General features: G+C 48.4%; 1 protein-coding gene and 1 long non-coding RNA gene across 3 annotated transcripts in view; one reads left to right on the top strand and one right to left on the bottom strand.

Moving 5' to 3' along the window:
- The window catches only part of LOC129385190 (uncharacterized), a 38,973-nt gene extending 31,984 nt beyond the window's left edge, over positions 1-6,989 (bottom strand). Inside the window, exon 1 of one of the 2 annotated variants that reach the window (XR_008612784.2) lies at positions 6,764-6,989. This is a non-coding gene — a long non-coding RNA (uncharacterized lncRNA). Of the gene's footprint in view, positions 1-4,607; positions 4,689-6,763 lie in introns of those variants that run through there. The other variant, XR_008612785.1, reaches the window with a different exon arrangement.
- Positions 1-27,005, top strand: part of Gad1 (glutamate decarboxylase) — a 138,331-nt gene that overhangs the window by 96,190 nt on the left and 15,136 nt on the right. Inside the window, exons 5-10 of the mRNA XM_050179577.2 lie at positions 4,632-4,747; positions 11,540-11,619; positions 25,138-25,309; positions 25,504-25,568; positions 26,046-26,124; positions 26,228-26,377. Coding sequence (XP_050035534.1) covers positions 4,632-4,747; positions 11,540-11,619; positions 25,138-25,309; positions 25,504-25,568; positions 26,046-26,124; positions 26,228-26,377 — 662 coding nt within the window. The remainder of the gene's footprint in view (positions 1-4,631; positions 4,748-11,539; positions 11,620-25,137; positions 25,310-25,503; positions 25,569-26,045; positions 26,125-26,227; positions 26,378-27,005) is intronic.

Raw genomic sequence — 27,005 nt, 5'->3', positions numbered from 1 at the left:
TCTTTAACGTGTCGTTTTCTACTGTTTTATCCCCACAAGAACAGGCTGTTTGCCTGCTTTTTGCATTCTTGCACGAGTTTTACATGACGGTGCAGGAGGGTACGTTGTCACTGTGCCACTATAGCAAGCCAATAATTTACTAAACGCAGAGCTAACTACCGTTAAAAGCAAATGTTAATACAGGGGCAGTAAGGATACAAAGTCTGCAACATATTCAAGGTTTATTGGTTTCTATGCAGGAAAAAAAATTCTCCAGAGAAGAGATGCAACTTAACGTGCATGAAATAGTCGAAAACAAATTGACGACGCTGTTTATTCAAGCCATGGAGTTAATGCTATCGCAGGAAGTTCATTACGATAGCCTGCACGTTTTCCATGTGAAAATAGCTGAGGTAAAATAACCTTTCAAGGTACATCGGGAAAGTCGCGCTTGAAAACCGACAAGAAAATCCAGCAGAACAGTGCCGAGTTGAAACTTCGGGTACTCTGCTGTCTGTAAGGATTGGGGTCGGGCATGAAATAAAGGGTAGCTGGCCCATGCCGTCGTCCAACTTATCCACGCTGAGGACGTTGTTGAAGGGGCAGACTTGTTCTCATCGAGAACGAGGAATATGGGATTTATTTACAGTATCTACATGAAGGGTGGAGAACGTTACAGTTCATCCGTCTAGCATGACGGAAAGGGAATGCACACCATGCAGCCGTCAACGGCTGTTAAAAAACACTCTGTCCTCCCTAGATGCCCAGGTGAGGGAAAACGGCCGTTCAACCTTCGACCAATGGGAGCGCCCAAAGGCATCGTAGCCGGCCCGCCTTTGAGGGGGAGGGTTTACACACTCACTTCCGCACAGACTTCACTGAACACACCGAGGTGAGAGGGTTCTCGCAGACAGGGGTCTTGCCCCAAGCAGGCGCCTCTTGATCCAAGAACTGACCCCGTAGACAGCGGCCGCCGCGGCTGTCCATTGACCGACGACTTCTGGCGCTCGTGAGACCGCGGCTACAAAATATCTCTTTCCAGGAATTCCCCCGCTCCAAACAACCCGAGGCGGCGACTGCGAATCCAGTAACAATACTTGGTCCGCCTACCGCGTTTAGTCATAGCGGCACCGAGGGGGTGTTGATGCGGCACATCGTCGTCCCTACAAAGCGAGTCGCCGCAGCAGGTGGGAAAGGATTCCAATGTCGCTTCTGGGAAGCTCGCCACCCCCGCACCTGCAGCTCGCTGGGAAAATTTTGTAGGTCGGTACCCTTGCAGAGCTGCCCCCGCAGTCAGTGGCCGCTGCGTCTGTCCATTGACTGTGACGACTTCTGGGGCCCGTGAGATCGCACCGGAAAACGCCCTGTTCCAGGAGTTCTCTCGCTCCAAACAAACCGTGAAGGCGACGGCGAATCAATTAACAATACTCGGTCCGCCGAGTGTCACTAGACATGCCGGCGCCGTCGAGCTGTTGACGAGGTGCATTGTTGTCTTCACAAAGAGAGTCGTCGCAGCGGGCTGGGAGGGTTCGGAGGTCGCTTCTCCGAAGATCGCCAGCCCCCGCAGGCCGATCGTAACATGTCTTGTCATTTGCCCTCGTCGAGGGTGAAATTATTGAAGGTGCTCCGTAGGCGGCGATTTCTGTATGCTACTCAACAGAAAATTGTGACGACCCCAAAAGGCTACGTTGTCTCGCGGGGATCGAACACCCGACCCGCAAAAGCGTACGAAGCAAACATGAAAATGCACTTCATTTGCTGCGAAGCGTGTCAACGAACGCATAGAAATGGGAGAATGGAATCTGCGGTACAAATTTTTTATTCTCCCCTGGCTTACGTACCGAATTCGGCAACCCACGTCACCTCGCATTGCAGTTGTTGAGCGAGACGCCAATTCCCAAAACAAACCGGCGAGATAGCTCTCCGCGCAATTTCGACTGTGCGACCAACCGGTTGGTCGCAGCCGAAAATCGGGGGGTCGACACTGCGACTGCGATTTTCGCCGCAAACGACGGAAATTGCACTTCCGGTGTGACGAAAATCGCATCATGTGAAACAGGCAAGTGGGTGCCAAGAGAAGGGAAGCGCAGTCGAGAACGGCAGATAAATTAAGTGGTGTGATGAAATTACGAAGTTTGCAGGCACAACACGGAATCAGCGGGCGCAAAACAGGGGTACAGTTGGAGATCGCTGGCAAAGGCCTTCATCGTGCAGTGGACATAAATAAGCGGATGATGATGATAGTCTCAACACAATGTGCTCAGTTGTTTTTACATATCTTTAGTGTACCTATTTCTCCTTGTTTTGCAAAGAAAACGCGCGAAATATAAGAAAAGCCGACGTGGTAATCCGCCTCCGTGCTCTCGCCTCTGGAAGAAAGTGGTGCAATGAGGCGTTGGGCTGTTGCTGAGCACGAGGTCGCGGGATCGAATACCTGCCGCACGGTGGCCGCATTCCCGTACCGGGAAAGGAATGCAAAAACGCATTGGGAGTGAACGCTAAAGAAGAGGTGGCGAAAACGATATCGACCACTACTGCGTAGCTCGCAATCAGATGCATAAAACGCCAGAACTTAGTTTTTTTACAACAACACATTAAAATGAGTACCCCAATGAATGTACCAAAACAAGACAAAATTTATAGTACCGATAATAATGACAACAAAACAATGAAGACTAAACGAGATATTGAATTAAAAGTACATCACAAGACTTTAAAAGAAAAGCGAGAAGGAGCATAAATAATTCGCACGCTAGTAAGAGGATATAATTTTTTAAAGGTACGTTTCCGGTGTGTATACCGGAAATGACTTACTTAGCGCTTTCACTTGTTATCTTATTAGTTCACTTAATTTTTTTAGCACATTGTGTTTTCATAGAGTAAAGCTTCAGTGCGTTAAGTAAATAAGGACGTTGTTTTCCATTTAAAGTTGCGCACACTTAGCGGAAATGTTATACTCAATGCCAACACAGCGAAACCAGAATTCCGGAATAGCCTATTATAATAAGCTCGTTAGAAAGTAGTGTCACAAACACCTAATAGAAAGCAACGGTAAGATTATAGTGAAACATTGTTGTAGTGAATAATGCACTCTTTTCTTAAAGCAAATAGCTGGCGTTAGAACAGGGTGAACAATGGTAAATAACACACAAGACCCACCTACAGAAACTCAGGATATTCACGGCTTCCTTTGCGAGCACGAAGTACGGAAAGATGAGAGAATATTTTAAAATTCTGCGTCACGGTGCCCAATAACGAAGAGAACAATACACAGAAAAGCTAGAATTATCGAAGTGAATGTACAGAGTGATGTCATAATGTATAGATTCTTTGTCCTTTCATTCCCTGTATCAAAGATGGCGCAATACAATGCTTATCCTTCATCTTACTCTGTTTTCAAACTATGGTGTGGCTTATATGCTCCAGGCGGTTGCGTTTTTCTTCCTTCCTCTCAAAAAGTGGTTCGAGGGTACAGTCGTACCTAATCCGTGTTTTGATTTGAGACTATACGAAAAGATTGTACATGGAGCTACGTACCGTTAGAAAAGCCGTTTTCTTGTTTCCTTTGGTTCAGCATGAGTGTACAATACTTTTCTGGATACGAAAACAAAGGCCTTTATAACAGCAGACCTCAGTCTTACAATAAATGCGGCGCGTTCTTTCTTTTTTTTTTTTTTGAAGCTACGGACGGCTCAGATAGTCCTGCTTGCCTCGGTTCGGCAAAATCCTGTAATGCATCACTTTAGAGAGGGAAGAAGAAAGCCATTCCAAATGCCACTACAAAGTTTCAAAGTGAAAGATACAGGCTCTTTTTTTTATTTTATACTTACATTGATAAAAAAAGAAACTCCGCAGTTTCGCGTTCTTTCTTTTTTTTCTTTTTTATTGTTCACCCGCTCTCAAGATGACATGGAAAGTTACGTTCATTCGCGTTCTATGTGGGTAAGGGTCAAAAACAGAAAGGAAGACATAAAAGGCACTGCTCTGCCAGGGCGAGCTGTCGACCCCAAGCAGCAGCTGCAAGTTCTCTTATTTTTGCTAGTTGCCTCCGCATTACATCGCAACGCTTCTCTCTACCTTTCTCCGCTCCCATTTCTCCGCACACTGTAGCTTTTCTTTTTCTTCTGTGTCCACCTATTGTTAACGGAAAAGAGCGTTAGATGTCGGCTATCAAATACGCATGCTTCAGAGGCGCCAAGGCGCTAAGTGAATATAGAATCCACGAGTAACACAACACAGTCTACGCACCAACATAATGTGGGGTGTGTAATGCTATATGGAACCATTATATTACTACGTTTACAGTGTCTTTGGTTTTTCATAAGTGCGAGTATCGAATGTTAAAAGTCTGAACTGGACGTCCAGAAAGGTTCAATGTACTGCTTGTGCACTGATGTGAGATGCCGAAATCGTGTATTGCTACGTAACGGGCAACACAGAGTTCTCGACAAAATGTTAACGTCAGCAGCTGACGGGCGCCCGAGGAAACGTATGCTGACGAAGGATATTACGTGGTCAGTGGTGTTGTTTACCCGCTAAGGGCTATAGAGAGCAAAGCGCCTCAGCTGTCACGCACGACCTTTGCAACTACCGCCTGCCAAAGGCGTATAACTGTAACGGACACTTACGTTACCTCGTACCCATTCTCGCAGGCGGCTCGGTGTCCAACCTGTACGCTGTGATGGCGGCGCGGCACAAGATGTTCCCCAACTACAAGACCATGGGCCTCAAGGCGCTGCCACAGCTCGTCATGTACACTTCAGAAGACGTGAGTGACTCAGAACTGCTATCAGAAACCCCCACCCCACTCTATATGTTTTCTGTTCCCGGTCACTGCAGTGCCATCTAGTACAGAAAGAAAAAAGGAAATAAACCGACGCAAAAAAAGCACACCAATTCGACAAAACATTTCTATTTCTTTCGCAAGCTTTTCTACTCATTATTGGGAATTTACTTATATATATATATATATATATATATATATATATATATAAATATATTCTTACGGACATCTTTGTAAATTAGTTCAGTCCTGATCACATACACCATCAGTCTGTACTCGTATATCACACAATGCGCACATGCACGCGTATGGGCCGGTGCCCGAAGTCAAGACCGGCTGTCGGCGACTTGCGCGTGTGTTCTGTCACGCGTCCAAAGTGAATGGGGAAGGAGGGAAACAATAAAAAAGGAAGCGAGGAAGCGCCCACGGAAAGTGTGCTCGCAGGGAAAGCGCAAGCGCAAGCAACCACGGTGGCGACAGCTTGCGGCAGCACGACGAGTTGTTCGGCCCCTCCTTCCCTCCCCCGGCCCCTCCAGCTCGCGCACGCGCGTCCTTCCCTAATCGGCGCGTGCCTTATTGGTTTCATTTCGGCCGGAGCACGCGCAGCACGGAGTCGACGAGAGATGCTGTTACTGTTACTGCTTTCTCGAGCGACAACGGGCGCCCCAGAGCGGCAGCAGCTTGTCCTCCCCGGACACTCCCGCCACGGCAGCAGCTTGTCCTCCGGACACTACAGCCAAAGTGCCTCTTTTGCAACGGCGCCCAGTTTCGCGACATTTCCCGCTATGCAGCTCCGGAATGTTTTTCTTTCCCGCTTCATACTGTATTTCTTTATATCTCTCCCCCCCCTCTTTTTTTTCCCTCTGCCTTCTGTTTTTCTTTTGCGTGACGTTAACCGCCGAGCCTCCCGTACTGCGGCCGTCATTTCGACGTTCTGCCTCGTCTGACTCACCGCGGCTGGCGCGTGCTGCAAGCGCGGGCCGGTGCCGCTCGGGCAGGGATGCCGGGAACAGCGCGGCTGGGCGCAGAACGTACACGCAGGATGAGCGCGACCGCAGCTTGCCCAATCCAAGGAAGAGGGTGGCGAAGAGGCAGCGAAATTATGCAATGGAACGAAATCAGCTTGACTGTCACTCTTCAGCATTGTATTTTCCCGCTAACGACGTCTTTGAATTTGAACAATATGTACGTTTGAGTCCTCTATAAAAGCAAACCACGTAGCTGCTGTCTTTTTTTTCTTTAATGAGTGAGCGCTGGGATTACTATTTAAAAAGGTCGAAGAACCTGCTACAGGAAACACTCGTGCGAGTAACAACATTACCGCGTTGTAGTGACGGTGAACAACCACAGTCGCACAACGGAAACCACGAAACTGACTGTTTATTGGGCGATCCCACCTAAACAAGTAACAGCCAGCCCAATGGTTGCGGCGAGCACTTTAGTCGACATCTGCGGCTGCTTATACACGACTCGTCGAAGGTTTCAGCGCAGTCGCTAGTGCTCGCGCAAGCTCTAGAATGTACATACAGCCCTACTGTCGTCGCGCACGTACTCTGATTACACAAGTCTCGGCGACGACATAGACAAAAGCCGGCGATAAAATTCGAGAAATGTCCCATATAGAAAGGCGTGCCTTGCGCTAGGCGATAACATTGAACATTGGTTAGCCGGTGAGAGACGATCACTGGGAAACATAAAAAAATTCATGAGCCATTCCACTGTGTGAAGGTGGATAACCAGTGAAGATGTTTAGCGCACGACACAGAAGTGACAAAGAATGTCGAACAAAAGTACGAACATATTTATTGTCTTGATCTGTGGTCATCATGACAATATAGGCAAGCACGCGTATCACCTTTGTTATTAAAGATGTCGGTGTTATCGAATGACGACGAACGCGCGAGCAGTGGCACGCGCGTGCGGTTGGCGTCGATAACCTTTTAACAGTCCTTTTTTGAGAGTTCGACAGAACATTTTTTTTCGAAAAACATCTGTTCTTACCCTTGTGCCTGGAATCTCTTTGCGTCCCAGGCGTGGCAAGTGTAGTTCAAGGGCGTGTTACAGGTTCCCGAGCCCACAGGGGCGTGTGCCATTCAGCTTGGACTCTTTCTGCACTATCACCAGGGTCACCCATATGATGATTGTTTCTGCGCCACGAAACCCCGGATCCGAGCCATATACAGCTGCGCTGTAAAAAGTACACGTGGCAATATCAACGGTATGCAGCTGCGCCATATGTCGCAACTGTCTCGCGAAGTGAACGTGGCCGCGTTCTCATACGCGCCGACTTCCGGTGACGCATAATACAACAATAGTTATACTAGAGCTGGAATTGAATCGTTAAATGTGCAGTGCACATGTCGCGAAATTTATTCTATTGCGTGAGCGCACTGAGGGCAGGAGCTGCAGGCGCACGCTGGCGAAGCCCGTACCCACGCCGACGTGTGCGGCACACACGTGGCGTTGATGCAGCAGAACACATTCCCAGTCAGTTACAACTATTTAGTGTTGACAACGTAGTATGGTTCTTCAGTAAAACCCTACAAAGTAGATAATGCTGCCTCGTACTTGCCACCGCTGCACCTTAGCCTTGGGAGCCATTTCAGCAGGTGGCCACGGTGAGCAAGATGCAATGATTTCTGCGGAATGTTTCGTCTGCCTATAATATCTCGATACTACCATGCACGTTTAGATGCATAATCCTGGTGGTTCTGCATGACTCCTCACGCATCTGAACAATAACAAAAGACGAAAAAACTGCTTTCATTTCAATCTCCTTAATTAAGATCGCGAAGGCACGAAGTTTCATATATAGCGCGAACTGGCCAGTCCAAGCAACACTTGGGCAGCGTGTTCAAGTTGCGAGACAGAATCCGTGTCCTGAATAACGCGCATTTTCGCAATATAAGCGGGAACCGAGACATTCACGAGCTAGCCCATCTTTTTCGACATGCGCCTATGCGCCCTTTATAACCTTTGCACCGACGGTCCGTCGTTCGTCGGGCGCCCGTATACAGGCCATGGGTCCAGGGACCTCCGACAGGACCGAGCCAAGGGTCGAACGAACGGGGAAGCACGGGGCGGAGGAGACGGGGGCACGCCTGGCGGAGAATCAATCGTGGCTGTCAGCGTAATTACTTACCTCCGGGGAGCCATGAAGTGGTTCTCGCAGCGCGAGATTGATCGGCGCGCGCGCTCAGGCCGGCCTATATAGGAGAGCCCATCTTGCGCGGATTAGGCCCCTTTCCCCACACCCCCTTATCCCTTAAACTAGCTGTAGCGGTTGGTTGGAGGGAGGGGTCTAGACAGGGGTCGCTGAGGTGGGGAAGGAGCACAGCAGTATCGTTTGTAATCCCGGGAGCGCAGCCTCTCGTGATAGCTGGGCCCGCGATCAGGCCGCCAGAGAAGCTCGGTATGGGGCGCACTTCCCCCGAGCGTGAGCCCAGCCGTGGCTCAGCCCGTGATCCACCCGCGATGATCTTCCTTCGCCGACAGCCTGCACCAGCCACAACGCAGCAGTCATAGTTCTGCGAATGCGCTTCTTCCCGCACCGTTCTCCCGTGCGCTGCTCGTTATTTCGGCGCCACTTCCCCGCGCCGATAAAGCCAGCAGGCACGAGCCCGGTGCCTTCCTTGTTTCAATGTTCAGCAAGCCGGAAAGTTAATATGGGGGCTCAGCGAAAAACTGCTCGGAGCTACGCATTGCTGAGCACGGGCGCATCGCTGCAGTTGTCCGAGAACGAGAATTCAACAAAAAGAGAACGCACCAGGCATTTCCGATTCGCGAAGCGCTGCGTTCGCTCCCCGCCGCATCTCACGACCCAGCGGGGTTTGGGACGGGTTGTGCGGTGGGTTTACCGCCTTTCTTTTTCCTCTCCGATTTTCACCGGAGGCGCCAGCTTACGTACGTTTAAAGATCACATGGCGCATGACACCAGTTGGGCGTGATTCCTGGGGATTTCCCGTACGCCGCTTTGTTTTCATAAGCACCGTCGTGTTGTGCTGGTTAGCTCCGGAGCTGCGGGCGGTGAAGCAAGGTTTGTTCGTCGCAGGGTGCGCTTCGCGGGCACCGACGGGCTTAGTGTGCTGCACTTGAATCATTCTCAACGCCGGGTTGTTCAGCGTCATACATCTGTCTAGACGCACGATAATTATGACTATAGTTATTGTATGGAAAAAAAGAAACAAGCTGAATCTTGGCGACCTCTGGAGGTATAATGCAGGAGAGGTTCCCAAGCTAACAAGGCTTTCAAGTCGCCAAATACTGCTAAGTTCGTATAGACGCAAAACATAATGGAGCGCTTCAGCAACCGAAACAAGTAATTTAGACATTAGTGACATTTTCCGAGCACACTCAGCGCATGTTAGCAAACAATGAAAATAATACTACGGTGCTACGAGCGAGAAGGGAGACATTTCAGGAACAGAAACAGAGATTTAATTCGGTCGCCATGATGCCACTGTCCTTTTTTTGCCACCTTTCCTTTCTTTTCTGTCGTCGTATTGTGCTCGCGTCGTGCATCCTTTTCGGTTGCCGATGAAGCGAGCCGCAACAATAAGAATCTGCATTTACTCAGACATGTTTCAATAAATCAGGCTGCACGTTCCTATTTTACTCTCGTAACCTCACTCGTGCAGTCGAGTTACTAGTGTCCCACCTTCCAACGGTAACTCCCACTTGACAAGCACCCTTCGCGCGCGCGCATCCGCAGTTCTGCCGTTTCAGCAGAAAGCGCGCTTCCGGTCTGCTAATGTACATACACCCAATTATCACGCACTCAGTGGATCACGCAAGAAAGTTATTGAACATACGGCATAAATTAAAATTTGCTACCACCTTCATATCTAAACCAGCTGTAATGACATTGCGGAAGTATAGACTGCTACATCTGTGTTACATTTTGCTACAGGCAAGTACTCTCTATGGCCGAGAGCCTTGACATGGGCTAGCTGGTACATATAGCAATAACGGAAGCCCTGTGGTCGCTCGTTAAGATTGCACGAGTTAGAAATGACTGATTCTTTTTTGCGTTCCATTCCACAAGTCAAAGTAATGGAATAAAAAAAACTAAATAACGAACAATCATTGCAGTCATAACTGGCAAGGCTCGAGGCGTCGACGCCCGTTATGATACAGCTCCAGCTACATGCGCGCGAAGTCGATAACATCTAAACGCGTCCAGCTCTCGACGCGACCATTGCTCGTAATTTAAGGCAGGCGTATAATGATGTTCTCGGAAAATGTTCTCAAGCCCGACTCGCGCAGCGCCGGTGCGGTTGGAGGAAACGTCTTCCAAATTGTTCGCGGAAAACTGCTCGCTCACGTTGGCTTGTAGCGAAACATTCCGAGAACGCCACGAGCGAAGCATGCCGGCCATTCCGCGCACGCGCCACGTTACAAATGTTTAATAGCTTCGAACAGCGTTGTCAGCGGGGCCCGACAGAAGCAGGCGATGAATGGTCGGCGACGAGCGCGCAGGAATGACGCCCTGCCCGCTGCTGATAGCAGACGGCACGCGTGCGCTGTGCGACGACGCAGCGCGAGGGAAGGGGGAAGTCTGGCGGGGAAGCCGCCGCGAGAAAAAAAAGGAAACGAAGCCGAGTCAGGCTTGCAAATTGCCCGCGCCTTTCGGCGCACCGTTGGGCGTGTTCGGTCGGTGAGCCTGCTCTGGAAACGGTACACGGAACGGGAGGAGACGCGGCGCCGGAGATGTATGCAGGCGCGTTAGCGATTCCTCACTCTCCCCGAATTCCCATCCGGCTCTCCCTAGCCGGAAAATGATCGTTTTGCTTCCTCGCATTAAAACAACAGGAGAGGGCAGTGCTCAGAATGTAGAAGAATGCAAAAGCAGGCATGACGTTTTGGGTAAAGGGAAAAGTCTCCCTCTCTCGCAGAAAAATGGTTGCTCAGCCTCCAGCACAAGTAAAGCAATGCAACGCGATAGAGGAGGGCGAGAGAAGCAAAAGGCGAGAAGTCTGGGATTTGGAGGACAGCCCGCCTGCAGGGAGGCAGATCGCGAGGACGCTTATATGCGCTCGAAACAGGCCTGTCGTCATCTGGCCCGATCGGGGTTCGCCCGTGGTGGCTTTGGTTCGGCCGACGAGCCGTGCCTGCTGCCGGGTGCTCGACGCCGGATTCGCTTGCGCGGAATGAGTCGAGCGCATTCCGCTCTGGCGGCCACCGCGTGCGGCGCTCACGTTGTGTGTGCGAGGCAGGCGTCGGGACTGCGCTTTTCTGTCTTTCTACGGCTCGGAAAATCGCGTGAGATGTAAGGAGAAAAATGAGAACACGGCGCTGCGATTCCTGGCTAGTCTCTCACAGTGCGTACGAACCGTATACACAGAGGTAAACCGACCAGCCAACCACGGCCCGTGTTTCCCGAATTCAAGTTTTAATGCATTACGATTTTACAACACGCGCGCGTAAAATGACATCGCGAAAACGTAACAGACAGTGCTTGCTTGTTCTCTAATATTTCTGCATTTTCTACAAGACGACTGCTTTATGGTCCATTGCAAATAAAAATAAGAAGCCCCCGGAAGCGTGGTGGCCTTGCGATTGAACATTTATGCTATACATAATGACTAGATTGTAGGAATAAGTGCGAGAGAAGACGAGGGGAAATAAAGGAAGGTGAACTAAAAATGGGGTCCATTCGCAACTTTTTACTTGACGGGAGGGTGAGGAGGAATGCAAAGAGAAATTAATAGCAATGCAATGGCACAGAGAAACAAAGTGCGGCCCTCGGCTTTACGCTCTCCCATCTGCCCCTCGCAGAGCCACTACTCCGTGAAGGGTGCTGGAGCAGCCATCGGCCTCGGCACGGACAACGTGGTCTCCATACCCGTCGACAAGAGGTGAGTCGGCGCTCATGTTTTCTGTCGGTTACAACGTACGGCATTGTCCTTAATAACTTCGCTCCGAAGCCTGCACTTATGGGTACAGTACGTTAATTGAAAATCTCGTAATTGACTATAAGCTGGTGATTGTTTTTGTTTGTTTGTTTTGTTTTCTTATCTTTCAATGGTTTTCTTCAGTTGCTTGCTGTTTTATAGCTGTACATTTCTTTGTTTATTGCAGCAAACGTTTTAACGGTCCGGCAACATATGCCATAGATTAAAGCTTGTAAGGACTATATGCTCCTCATTCAGCTTTCTTTTTTACAGCGAATCTGTCTATAGCTATACGCTCCGGCGTGGTCGATGTCCGTCTGTCTACGAGTCGCGTCGAGATGAAAAAATTTTCGTCTCCACTTTCTCGCGAATGCTCTGTAGCTCTCAATCTGATGTAGGTATCTTGGAAAACATCATACGGAAATTGGCCTCTAAGACGACTATATCATTATAGCGAGTTTCATGTATTTGTCATAAATAGTTAGTTCACAGTGAAGTTGTAAACATTAAAGAATTCCCGTCTGCTTTCAATACGTGGCCGTTTACCGGGGGAGTATGATTAGAGAAAACGGCTGTAACTCTTGTTTTATCAAAATTATCCCGAGAAAAATTATATGAATTTTATCCGCTACGACGACGCTAACATTATGCCGAGTTTCATCTACTTTTCGCAATTACGTAGTTCACAGTGGAGTCGTAAATACTGTAGAATTCCTGTCTGCCATGCGGCGGTGCTTGCACACGTCACTATACTTCATAAAAGAATAAGAATAGATTTCTCCAAAGTCAAAAGATGCATTCGTTGTTTGTGTCCTTCAACAACAACTTTCAACAACAACAACAACAACAACAACAACAATAATAATAATAATAATAATAATAATAATAATAATACCTATATAAACACAGATACGTCGATTGAGGTAAAACACCACAGCTTCGCTGCTCGTCCTTCACAAAGTGGAAGGGATGATGAATCTTTTAATAATTATTTGCAGTAGCTCATGTCATTTGTGTCTTCTAAAATGACAATCAAATGTTTTGCAAAAGGATGGGTGCAAAAGATTAACATCTGCGTGTGTGTGTGTGTGTGTGTGCGTGTGTGATGTTTCACGTGACTTTAAGCGATGATTTTAAAGAGCGGTTAACCGCAGTTGGGTGAAATCAACGGCATATGGTTTGCCGTCATGTGGCTCTCCTCAAAATATTTTTATAATCCGCTTGATTAGGTAACTGAGATCAATTATTCAAAATTTTTAATATTCACATTAGGGTTATATGCATTTCGGTACGTTGTAGAGAAGGTACAGGAACGACCGATCCAAATTTTCGTGGCAACAAACATGCTGCGTGATTTCTTTTTTGTCGGCGCTTAAAGAAAGCCCGCGAAGTATGAAATAAAACAATGTGACTGCGCTCATGCGCTATCGCATTCCAGCGCTCTCAACCATGCTTCGATCCTATCGCTTATCAGGGACGACGGTGCTTCCTTTCCGTGTGCCACCGTCAAAGATGCTGGCGCACTGCGAAACCAATGCCTGGAGCCGCGACCATTCACTTCTCCACGGTCCGCGCACACGGTTCTTTCGCTCAAAGTACGGTTGAGAGCGCAGCAGTACGATAGCGCACGAGCGTAGTCACGTGGCTTTATTTCATATTTCGTGGGCTTTCTTTAAACCCCGATAAAAACACCACGCAGCATGTAAATTGTCATAAAAAATTGGATCAGTCGTTTCCGAATCCCCCCTACAATGCAACGAAACGCAATTGGCCCTAAAGTGAATATTAAAAATGCTGCATAAGTGTTCTTAGTTAACTATTTACGCAGAATATAAACATACTCTAATGAGTCCCACATGACGGCAAACCATATGTCGTTGGTTTCATTCAGCTGCAGTTAACCACTTCCCGAACCCCTTGAGCGATGGGAGACCTTGTTATCCAGCCCCGCCCTACCGATTCAGCTCGCACTGACGGACAGGGGCCAGGAGCTGCTCGGAACATATGGGTCCCGTAACTAGGGAACCACCCAGTCTGGTGCCTGCGTGCACCACCGATTTATTTTGGGTCCAGTAAATGTTGCTTCATCATCATTTAATATCCTTGGTTCAAGTTACGTATAACACCCTATGTATGTATGTATGTATGTATGTATGTATGTATGTATGTATGTATGTATGTATGTATGTATGTATGTATGTATGTATGTATGTATGTATGTATGTATGTATGTATGTATGTATGTATGTATGTATGTATGTATGTATGTTTTAGCAAATGGTTATTCACATTGTTGCGGCTAGGGTGGCGTTCAGGGCATGGAATCCACCAAGCCCATCGACTACTACGTCAAGTTGTAGAAAGTGAAGAAAAATTGTCTATTTAGCTTAGTTACACGGCTCCAGTACGGAAGCCCACTCCATGCAGGAGCAAGTTAAACGTCTTAGTTCACATCAGGACCCTCTGTCTACACTACCGAAAAGTCTCTCCTTTTAATACGGTCGTCTTTCCAAGCTGAGTCGACTAGGGAATCAAGACTGTACCGCAGCAAATCACGATCGTCGACTCCGTTGCTCACGGAGTCGACGATACCACGCCCATGCTATCCATAACCCGCAGTAACTTCACCTCCGAAGAAACTGCTTTGGAATCTGTGGAAAGAAATAAGCCAGCGACACTTAGTTCGTACGTCGTCGCCCCCCCTCCCCCCTTTCTTCTTCGCTCAGGCTGCCAGGTAAAGGGCGGGCTGAGGGCCTTTCGTGGAACTCTGCAACAACTGGTTTACACGCTGTTTTGAAGGCTGGATAAGTGCTGAGGGATGAGTGGTGATTTGACTCGTCGCAAACGTCTAATTAACTGCGCCTCTCAATACGTTGTGGTTCCCTCCTTTTCATCCTTTGCTCAGGTGTCTAGGTAATGGTGGAGTGAGCGCTCTTCAACCGTCAGTGTCCACGTTGCGTTGTCGTCTCGATAGTAGGTGCGCTGGTTTGATACGTGGCAAACGTTCAATTAACACCTGTGTGGCGTTCACACGTAACAACATCAAACACACTGAGGCAGTTATGCAAAGAACTCAGCAAATTGATATCGCGAACAAGGGACTACAGAAGCTATTTCGTTGTTATTTGTTGTTGTTGTTGTTGTTGTTGTTGTTGTTGTTGTTGTTGTTGTTGACGTCGTCGTCGTCGTCGTCGTTTTTGCTGAATTGAATGATTAGCTACTTCACTGTGACGCACAGTCAGTACACAGGGTGTCCCAGATAACTTTAGTCAAGGTTCTAAAATAATTAGGACCCGTCGTGGTTGCCTGTGCAGTTGGGCTGCTAAGCATGAGGTCGCGGGGTCCCTGTCATGACAAGTCCCTGTCGATTATGACATCTAGAAACTTGTAAGATGGAACATATGGCATTTTTTGGCCATTTATCATTACGCTGTAGTTTGTCATGGGTTTGCGCGCAAATGACACCAGTGCGCATTTTTCGGAGGAAATTTCCAGGCTTCGATTACGGAGGTAGATAACAGTTTGGGTAGCAGCTCTCTGAATTCTCGCTCGCAACTGTTGGCTAGTTACTGCAGACGTCCAATGCAGATGTCATCCGCGTACATTGATAACCTGACTGTGCTTGGCACGTGCTCAAGGAGAGCAATTAGAGTTAGATTAAATAAGACAGGACTAAGTACACTGTCCTGCAGGGGGGACGCCGCGGCAGCTATAATGTAGAGAAGTATGGCCTTCCTCGGTGCTTACAAAAAAGGATCGCATGGAGAGATAGCTGCGTATCCAATGAAACACCCGACCACCCACTCCTACCTCTTCGAGAGCAGAGAGGGTGGCTTTATGCGTAACGCTGTCATACGCCCCTTTGACGTCGAGGAACAAAGAAGCGCAGAGGCGCTTACGGCATTTCTCATGCTGGACGTATACGTGACCAAGTCGATGACGTTATCGATCGATGATTGACCACGTCGAAAGTCCGCCACGGCATCGGGGTAGGTGTTGTGATACTCCAAGTACTACTCCAGGCGTCCTAGGACCATCCTTTCCATTACTTTACCCACACAACTTACCAAAGCGATCGGACGATATTTATGTATTATTTATTTATCAAATACTGCAGGCTGCCTATTAGCGGCCAAGGCAGGAGTGTACAAGTGGAAAGTAAAGCAAAAGCAAACATACACTACTGACGATAGCATAAAGTTTTCAAATTAATAATGTCCGTTACACAGAGGAAACAACGTATGATGAGAGTTCCAACATTGACTTGCCAAGCTTCAGCAGTGAAACAAGGTGACTTGTCTTCCAGCTTATGGGTAGCGTGCCATCTCGCAAATATTCACTGTACAGCTCTAGGAGAACAACTCTCCCTCGCTTACCCAGGTGACGCAGAGCTCGGTAGGAAATTCCTTCAGGTCCTGGCGCTCATGTACGGCGACACAAAGCTAATGCTGCCTTAAGCTCGTGTATTGAGAATGGTAGATCCATGCGGTGATCACGTGGTGGCAGACAACTACTCGAAGGTGGTGGAGTGATGGGAGCTGTGAGTTGGCCGGATACTCTGGCGCAGAACTCCTCTGCCATGTCAATCTCTGGTCTCTTTTGAGAGACGGCTAGAGTTTTGAATGGGAACCGCTGTACAGGGGGTGTCCGGAGGCGTCGCACCATTCTCCATAGTTGCGATAAAGGCTTGCGTGGATCTAGCGACTTACAGAAGGCAGACCAACGTTGCGATTCGAGCTTGTCTAACCGGCGCTGGATCTTCTTTGGAGTGCGTCTGGCGGTCCCTAAATCGTCAATTGCCTTTGTGCATCGGTACCTTCGCTCAGCACGTCGTCGGATTGCTCGAAGTCGTTCTAGTTCCACATCAAATTCTGTCAGTTTCGAAGAGCATGTGAGAGTACGCATAGTGTCTTGCACCGTGCTCTCCATTGCCTCTTCCAAGTCGAAAGATGGATTGGCTTCGCAGTGTTCTTCCATGACGGATTGAAATTTAATCAAGTCCACTCTTTGGATCGTATCCCGTATTTTGGAAGGAGGCAATCCTCTGATCTTGACGTACGTGGGGATATGGTGGCTACCGTGCGTCTCTATGTTCGCAAACCACCCAGCACGTGTGACAAGGCTTCGTGAGACAAAAGCCAAGTCAAGACAGCTGCTGTATGTGGAGCCACGTAGAAACGTAGGACTTCCATCATTCAACAGCCGAAGTTCATTTCTGGAGGCGAAAGATACCAGAGCTCTGCCTCTCGCGTTGATCTTCGAACGTCCTCAAAGTGTATGATGGGCGTTGAAGTCTACAATAATGACCCACAAACGGGGAGTTGAGGACAGTATGTCTCGTAGTCTTTTGTGACCAAATAGACTTGACGGAGATAGTTAGGCGCCTATAACAGTAGAGCTAAAATTCTTTTTCTTTACTGTTAGACATATATATTGATTATCGTCATTAGGTGGCACATGCTGATGAATGCAAGTGAGGTCACGGCGAATGAACACCAAAGCTTTGCAGTTTTTACCAACAGTTGACGACATAAACGATTCATGTCCAGAAAGCCTGATCCTGTTCGAGAAGTTCGGCTCGCAAATGACGATAATGGGAAACATATTAGCATACGCGAAGCTACGGAAATTCGAAATGCGCGCTCTGAGTCCGCGGGCATTCCACTGAAAGATAGCTGCTTTTCGGACCTCATCCCTGAAAGACAGTGGCTGGAGAGCCATGGTCTACTCAAGGGTTGCCAGCACCGGACTCACAACATCCAGTACTTGAAGCGCACTTCTGGCAGACGGTGTGTGCATGTTGTTAAGCGACATGCTAATGGCATTCATTAAAAGCCTAAGAAGAGCTATCACTTGCTCATCTGTTTTTCGCGACTTTTCGGATGTAGCACCTTGCTGTACTGAGGGCGGCTTCTGCTGTGGCTCTTCTGCCGGTCGTGTACGCATAAGTGGCGGCCATTCCTTTGTAGAGAGAGATATGGCAGTTTTCTCCCTTCTAATATTGGTGTTTGGGGTGTTGGAAACTTCCGCTGACGGTGCTGCTTGACGAGTCGACTTTTCTTGAAAAGTTGATATTTTCCGTCGTGAGGACCTTCAATGGTAACGTCGTCTTCGCTGGGCTTTCTCTCTCAGTGGCGTCTTTGTGGGTGGAGCTGTCTCTCAACATTTGTTTGAGAATGGAGATCTCTTTCTTGATCTTGATATGCAAGAGGCGCAGTGATCATCTTGACAATTAGGACACTTCAACGTGGTTGCATGCGCTGCAGTTGTCTTCTGAGTTGCTTCGGCGCATCGAGGGTACACTGCAGAATTTATGCAAACACCCTTCACATGACCAATCTTCTGATAATTGAAGCATTGCATTGGTCTTAGAATAAATGGACGAACCTGGTGGCGAAAGTGGCCAACCTTCACGTAGGAGGGAAGACAGTCACTTTTGAACGTTATTTACGCACAACGTGTGTTACCTAGGCGACCAACCCGCACAATGACGTTGTGTTCACTTGCTGGTTTTATGAGAACTTGGAGGTCTGCGTTAGGTATTTCATTGTCAATGTCATAGATGACTCCTATTATTGTGGCACCATTCGCTGGCATGATGGATTGGGCTTGATATTACCCAGCCAGGGAACAATTTCAATGACGCTGTCCTTTGCTCCAATGTACTGCGCAGGAGCAGCTGTCACCGGTCGTGTATTGTGAGTAATTGCACTGAAATTATAGCCGCAACAGAGAGCACATATAAAAAGCAGGAGTTCTGCAAAATATACGAAGGCAAGTCAAATGAAAGTGAGCAAATGCGAATATAGGACAAACGAGGTACTTTATTTACAAGTAGTCTCCATGAGCATTTAGACAGTTGTTCCACTGACTAAAGAGTCGCGTGATTCCCGTCTCATAAAACTCCTCGTTCACGTCATCATCCAACACGAATTTGGTTCCCTTGAGCTGTTTATTTCAATTGCCCCAAAATGTGGAAGCCGCAAGGCGGCAGGTTTGAGCTGTATGGCGGATGTTGCAGCGTTTTCTACATGAACTTTGCCAGTTTTGTGCTAACCACACCAGCGACGTGAGGACGGGCATTGTCGTGGAGCAAGATGACCCCATTCGTCAATTTTGCACGTCATTTGTTCTTGATTTCGATATGCAGCCGATCCAGAGTTTCACAATATCGCAAACGATTCAGTATCTCCAGGTTTATCAAATTCGAACAGCTATGGCCCCTGACGATTGAAAAAAGAAGTCAACAACACCTTTCGGGCGGAAATGACGGCTTTTGCTTTCTTTGGGGGTGGTGAATTCGAATGTTTCCACTGTGAGCTTTGCCGTCCTGTTTCAGGCTCGTAGTAGTGGCACCATGATTCGTCCCCGGTCACAACTGCAGACAAGAAGCCGTCACCTTCATTGTGAGACCATATCAGATGAGTCAAGGCAGCGCCGAACCTCTCCGTCTTCTTCACGCGCGCATTGGGGCTGTGCGGGGACCGGTGCGAGGCGCGTCGCGGCCCCGACTCCCTCTCCCCTGACAACGCTTCGCCGTGCTCCCCCACGGGTTGCAGAATCAAGCGTCCTTTCTTTCTTTAGATCACTATCTATATATCTCTCTGCCCATGCCGATCACGACGTTTGGCTGGCGTAGATCGTTTCTCCCTCCGAGACACCGAATTCTTTGATTCGTTCCGCTTGCTCAAGCACACGTTTCGTTGCCGCGCCGAACGCTGCATTGCTCGACGCTCACCGCGTGATTGGTGGGTGCAAAGTCCGATGCGGGGCGCCTCGTAAGTGATCGCTGCGCCGTAGCGCATTGTCTTACACCCCTTGGCGGGTCGACGGGAACGCTGTCGCGTTTCACTCTTGAAGGCGAAGCTTAAGCGTCCTCCAATTTTTTTCCTTGCGCACACAATACTTAGCCGCCATCGTCGGCTCACCCATGCCACCACCCCTCTCCTACGCTTTTACTCGCACATACAGCACGCGACGCGCGGTCACGATGTTATCGCAAAAGACTTTATACGGACCATGACGGCGACGGCAGGAATGCGCCTGGAGTGTCCATATAATTGCTATGACTATAATATATTAAGCGTATCCGGCAACTAAAGCGTCCCGTAGCCCATTACTTCCCGCAAAAGAAGAAGTAACAAAATCGAACTTTCATCACGCGACAATTTGCTGCGCCGCAACAATGCCTTCTTTTCTTTTGTGGGGTGGGGCCACCGAAATGAGAAAGAAACGCAAAGGAAAGCATGTTGGCCACAATCAAACGCCTACTTTGGGCACCTAATGTGGCTACCGAAAGAATATCGAAGAAAACGTTAGACGCTTGGTCCACAGAGAACCATAGGCATACTGCTCGGTATTCTACACCGGCGACACAAAATTTTGCTGAGAGGCTGCGCTTAGGGCACTTTGCAATCCGTCGAGTCTCCACAGTGATGGCGGCGAGCGACCATTGTTTCTTTTTCTCGTCTGCTAGCCAGAATGCTTCCAAAATTCTGCCAGGCGAACATCCACTCGTCCAGAGTAAAACTAACGCGCACCGAAGTGCAACGCGCGGTGGTCGGGGCAACACGAGAAAAACGCATGCGCTTTGGCTGGCTCTGGCAGCCCGCGGGTAGCGAGAACAAGAAAACTGAAGAATATCAATGTGTCCTCGCGAATAAAACTAAAGGTAGAAAAATAATTAAGAACGTAACTACCTTTGCTGGCTTTAGTGTGTTGACATGGATGCTTTGGCGTAGCTGAAAAAATGTCGATATTCTTTTCTGTGACATGACGGCGCAAATGAACCACCACAACGTTTCGTCTCATCGGACCTCGCTGCGTGCTTTGTCAACTTGTCTGATAGCGTGTCGATTTGGCTTGTCTCGTTCTATTGTCCGATATACGACTTTAGAAAAGTCAATGCTTATAACAACATTAAACCCGCAATGTTCCGGAATTGAAAATCTAAAGCAACTGTATGGAAACGTCAATGCACCTTTCGCATCAAAAGTTTATGAGAACTTTATACCCATGAAGTTTCAGAATTGAAATCCATGCGCTCCGTAGACTCCGCGGCCTCCGCGAGATGGTGCGACGAGCCCGCTCGCCATCAAAACGCCCTCGAAACTTCGTGCTCGGATGGGGCTCGTTGCGTCATGTGACTCCCGGTGCATGGGCGTCGCCGCGAAATCCAGTCCGAGTTCGCAATGTTCGCGCTAAAATGTCTTTTCGAGAGTGAAGATAACATTCTAGACAAAATCCAGAATGATTTCCCAGCGCCGGGGGTTGCTTTGGTCGGCGCTGCATGACAGAGCGAAAAAATTTCGGGGGGGGGGGGTGGGGGGGGGGGGTGGTGAAGCCTCATAAGCACCCCCCTCTCTGGCTACGCCCCTGCTGTCGTCATACTTTGTGTCATATTCCTATATACGGAAACACACGGCGAGTGTTAAGACACTGCCACAACATCAATGCAAGGAACCAACTATTCATAAGAAGAACTTATTAGCACTGGGCATCGCCAGGGGGATTACCAGTTGGTACTTAATTAGCATTGGATATCCTCTATTTCTATTACAGGCATTAACAATCCAGGGAAAACGAGGAGAAGGCGGGAGATGGAAATTCAAGACGATGAGCAAAACGAGAACAAGGTAAAAGCGCGAGCCAGCGTTTCGACAAGTGAACTTGTCTTATGTCGCCTTGAGAAAAAGAAAAGTCCACTTGTCAAAACGTTGGCTGCCGCTTTGACCTTGTTCTTGTTTTGCTCATTGGCATTATTAAAGACATTTTGTTGGCGAAACAAATAGCATTGCGCCTCGTCTATAACGCAGGTGGTCAAAAACGTGGCACGGTAACTGAGCAAGGTAACTGAACAATACAAACTAGCACGCACTCAAGCCCTTCATTAGATTCATTTCACCGGCAGCAGATGGGATGCCATCTTCACTACCGAGTCGAGCGGCACTTCTCTTATGTCAACCCACTCAGGCTTGTACCGAAGTGGTTTACTAATGCAAAGTGAATACCTGCTCAGAAAATAGAGTGAAGTACTTGTGCTCACGTGTTGCCATTAGGAAATCTGAAAAACTCAGCAGAACTAGAAATCCCGGCCCCGGTGTCAGAACACCACACAGCCGCACTAGACATGCGATGCCCTGATTTAGCCATCTTCGTCTAACGCTTGGTTGACCTGGTTTCCTGCGTCTTCCGTTCCTTGCGCGCCAGATCAAGTTTCTCTGGCTTAACTTTCCCATATTCATACTTGGCACGACAACCGAAGCAGATGACTCAGCGCGATCCGACTTGTGATATTGCTGGGTGAGTGGCAAGGTTGAGCGGAGGCAAGCTCGATGAATGCACGAAGTCAGTCCCTTCCCGCGCTTCGCCCGATTTAGAATTCGCAAAAAAAGAAAAAAAAATAACTAAATAGAAAGGAGAGTTTTTTTGCCGTTCCCTCAGACTTCTTTATTTCTAAAAACTTGCGAATGATAGGAAATGCGAACATCCGCGCCTATTCTACGTCATGCCTCCAGATCGCAGAATGTACGGCAAACGCTAGGAGCGCGCACGTTCCTTAACACCGAAACTAGCACTCGCCTTCCGTGGGTTGGACCAATCGCTAGTGTGAATTTTGAAGCCAACATCTGCGTCACTGCCCTACACTCTAAAAAAAGTTCACACCCTTTTGGGTTGTATTTCGTTCCCAAACAATAATCGTCATCTCTCCTGCCCGCATTTCCTTTCTTTAACGCTGTGAGCCCAGTATACTTCCTAGTCACGAACGGCATGCGCATAGAGTTTCTCACTATATTACCTACAGGGAAATCTGGCGCTGCTGCGTTGTGGCATGCATGGGAATGCCCATAGAGTTCCTCTCTATAACACAATATATATAGCGAGAAACTCTATGGGAATGCCGGTATATTATGACTTCGGATTGGCATCGTTCTCAGAGAGCCAGGCAAGCACCGTTCCCTCTGTCACAATGATTCATATTCTACTAAAACTGCACGTAAAAAGCTGTTTTAGCTTGATTATTATACGAAAACATGTTTTGTTTAACTATGGGACCTTGTTAGTGCATCTACAATTATATGATACGTAAAAAGTGTCACCGGGCCACTAATGTTGGAGGACAGACGACAAGATTCGCGTTCGCTTTGAAACAGTTTGTCGTCTGTTGCTGCTTTTCTTCCCTTAATCATGCATTGTAGGTGAGTAAAGATGCAATTTGCGTGAAAGGAAACTTTTCATGAAGATTTTGCTTTAAGAGCGCGTTATTTGTGTAGCCATATCCACGTTTTAGACGAAGCCTCTTACAGCACCAGCCAACGCAAGCCTGGCAGACACATATACCGTCATTCCCATGACGGCACAGCGCCCCTTAGGAAACTCCCATAGACGGTGGTGCCAGATTTCCCTCTAGGTGTTATAGTGAGAAACTCTATGTGTATGCGCGTTATCAGCTTGACACAGCATTCTCGACAGGAAAGTAGCGAGCGCCGAGTTTTCAAGAGAGGGACGCAAGCAAGGCAGATGACAATTATTGTTAGGGGACAAGGTAAGCCCCAAAGGGTGTAAAATTTTTTTAGGGTGTATCACTTCGTCAGCGTCAGTTAAACGACACAGAGCCGCACAAAACGCTGAAGTGAACCGCTTTACTATAAATATTATATTTTATTATTACTATAAATATTATAGCCACCACTGTAGGTGCTAATTTCTTGGCCAAGTAATGCGATTTAGCGTTCATTAGAACATTGTTGCTACCGGAGAACTCTTGCACGACGACGCTTGCTGGGAGCCTCACGCATAGCAACGAACGCACAAATCCTGTGCAGCTGGTGCCGTGAGCGCAGCCAAGCTGACGCGCGGGCGGCGTTTAATCGGCCCGCGGCTCTCTCAGCGCCCGTGGCCATTGTCGCGGGCTAATATGGCGTGGGCCCGATAACGGATGGCCGACCGGCGGGGCTAATTGCTTGCCCGTTGCGCAGCGACGGACGAGCCTCGTCTCTCAATTCCCTGCACCACGTCAGAGGGCACGAGTAGCCACCGCCAGTCGCTCCGATGCCAGTTGCGCAGCTACTACGATGGCAGCCGTCTAACATAGACCACCACGTAGCCTGGCAATGGCGGCCTTAATCGTATGCCACTAAGTTGCGCCAGCGCATGGCATTTTGGTGTGTGTGTGTGTGTGTGTGTGTGTTTTTGTGTGTGCGTGTGCGTGTGCGTGTACGTGTACGTGTGTGTGTGTGTATGTGTGTGTGTACGTGTGTGTGTGTGCGCGCGCGCGCGCGTGTGTGTGTGTGTGTGTGTGTGTGTGTGTGTGTGTGTGTGTGTGTGTGTGTGTGTTCAAGTGAAATGCAAACATCAGCTAGCATCAGCTAGCAAGCATCAGCTAGGGACAGAAAGAACAGACAGCATCGCTGCGGCGATAATGCCGCGGCTATACTGTCTGTTTCTTTCTGTCGACACTTAAAACTCATCAAGTGGTGTTCTATGAAGCGGCATTTCACGGCACTGTGAATTTAACGCCTCCTATCACTTGAACGCGGAAGGATGCTTGATGGCAAATCTGGCAAGTTAGAACATTGTAGCATGGTCCAGTCATCGAGTGCGGTGCTTTCTACGGCTACAGTCACCGCTCGGTGGCCGCCGCCGTATGGCAACGCTCAGACGGCGCGGAGAGCGCAATCATCGGACTCGGCACTGCAGCAGCCCGCGTTTGGAGAGAGAGAGAGGGGATCGCACGGTTCTCGCTAAGCCGTTGCGCTAACGGCAAATTGAACGGCAACGGAAGGGAAGCTGGGGGCGATGGCACGCAGACGCACAATGTGCCGCCATCCCGCGCGCCTCGAGCGGTGATTCATCGTTATTAAAAGTTAGCCACCGCGGTGGTGTCGCGCCCTGACTGTGACACGTCGGGGTTCACTTCCTGCTTTGGGCGTGGCTGCTTCGACACAACTCGGCAACATTGTGTCACTACGCGTGCACATTTCAGGAGACAGACTTCGTTGCGCCTTGTTGATTATAATATGTTGTTGTTGTTATTATTATTATTATTATTATTATTATTATTATTATTATTATTATTATTATTATTATTATTATTATTATTATTAGACGACACTTGCTCCACGTTTCCGCAACATCAGATACATTTTAGTGCAACAGAAAACAACCTATAGAAGGAGAATGAGTCACGAGGTATCTTCCCCCGAGGCCTATACTTACCGGTTCAGATTTCGCGCAGTCAAGTTTATGGCCCGTGAATTCGTGTCCCTGGCCTCTATGGCGTCATAGTTCTTTCTTTCTTTCTTTCTTTCTTTCTTTCTGTAGACCTATTGCATGTTTGGTTGTAGAATATTTACTACCATCTGTAAGACGTTAGACTAGGTACAATAGAACTACATATTACTGCATAATGACGCCATATCCTCTCGTCGTCCTATTAGTAACGAGGTGCAGGCAATTGAACACTGTCCCTGTGGGTCGCAGCGGGCGCATGATGGTGGACGTCCTGGAGAAGGAGATCCAGGCGTCCAAGGCCCGCGGCCACGTGCCGTTCTTTGTCAACTGCACTGCCGGCTCGACGGTGATTGGCGCCTTCGACCCCATACACCCGATCGCCGACATCTGCCAGCGGCACGGGCTTTGGCTCCACGTAGACGTGAGTCTCTCTGCTATAGGTTGTTGTACCTCGGATCTTTGATGCGGCAAATGGCGAACAAGGCCTTTGCGTACGGCTGGCATTGTTGCCGAAGGAGACCACAAGAAAGGTTGCTAGTGGTCGTGCAAGCTGCTTGGCTTTTGACGTGCTCCTTCTGGCTACAAATCCACTTATGAGTTTACGTTTCCTTGCAGGCTGCCTGGGGTGGAGGCTGCCTCCTCTCTAAGAAACACCGGCATCTTTTGGACGGCGTTGAACGGTGAGCGCTGCTGTATTATGTGCCTCAACTGTATCTCGATAACGGTTAGCTACTGTTTGGCACATCGCGCGCAAATTTATTCAACTAATTATGAAACTGTCATGCTTGAACAGAAGCCTAAATCCACGACAGGAGGAACACAACTTTCTTTATCGTACAATTTCTTCATCGGGCCATCAAATTAACACTACAAAGTTAGTTGTTGGCTTACAACAACATCGCTGGTCTTTCTATTTAATTCAAAACTGTGCCCTGTGGCAACATTAATTTTTTTTGTGTTTGTTGACAACAACAACCTCCCTTTTTCCCCTTCCCCCAAGCCGAGTAGCAGGTCAGAACATTGATTCGGGCCGACTTCTCAGCTTTTCTGTCATAACAAATACCTCTCTCCCTCTCGCTCTCTGTTCGTGATCCACAGCCGTAAATTAGTGTAGCTCGCGAAGCGTTTCATAGCGATTACCCTCGCCGTCTTCACAGATCCGACTCGGTGACATGGAATCCTCACAAGCTAATGGGAACACACTTGCAATGTTCCACGATACATCTGAAGGAGGACGTGAGTGCCCTGTCAAAAATTCAGCGCTAATATTATGCTTGTTTCTTCCTTTCTTTCTTTTTTCAATTCCGCACTTGTCATGCACTGGTGGCGTTTTTCTCAGGGCCTCTTGCTCAGCTGCAATCAGATGTGCGCCGAGTACCTGTTCCAACAGGACAAACATTACGACGTGTCCTTCGACACGGGCGACAAGGTGCCCCAGTGCGGACGCCACAACGACATATTCAAGCTGTGGCTCATGTGGAGGGCCAAGGTACGCACGCTGTGCTGTTACTTTAGTGTCTTTCTCGCGATGCTAAGTATAAGGAAATTTGAAACATTCAGCTCGGTCGAAACAATGAAACGACAAACACTTACCACAAAAGAATTTGTTCGCGGTCTTCAACTTTTGTCACGTTCCGTACCGAACCGACGGGATTTCGTCTATGCTCTCGAGCCATGATGTGAAGCCGCAGAAGCCGCGGGAAGGAGACCATAAACGAACGCGCGCTCCTACAAAAATTTACTGGATAAGGAAAGCGGCACTCTCACACAATGCGAAAAGTAAAAGCAACAACCAAACGGCCAAGTCACGAAAACTTCAAACGTATGGCCAGCGGTAACAAGAAAAGCAGTTCAGCCGTAGTAATGTGTTCGTCCCCTTCCTCGTTTTTCCGTGTCCTCCACGGTCTTGCACTACGCTTCCGTACGAACTCGGACTTTAAATTTTGCTTCATTTGTAGCAGCCGCGCTAGCTTAACTATAGCTACGTCACGCTACTGTAGTTACTGATCACGTATACAGGAAAACTCCAATAAAACCAATATATATCGCTTTTTTTTCATCAGAACGATTGATATGAATAGGCTTTTATTATGTTCTGCAAACTTGTTTGTCGTACG

Source organism: Dermacentor andersoni, chromosome 5 (assembly GCF_023375885.2).
Source record: "Dermacentor andersoni chromosome 5, qqDerAnde1_hic_scaffold, whole genome shotgun sequence".
Lineage (NCBI taxonomy): Eukaryota > Metazoa > Arthropoda > Arachnida > Ixodida > Ixodidae > Dermacentor > Dermacentor andersoni.
Note: the sequence above shows the minus strand (reverse complement) of the source record. Positions and strands in the feature narration are given on the sequence as shown.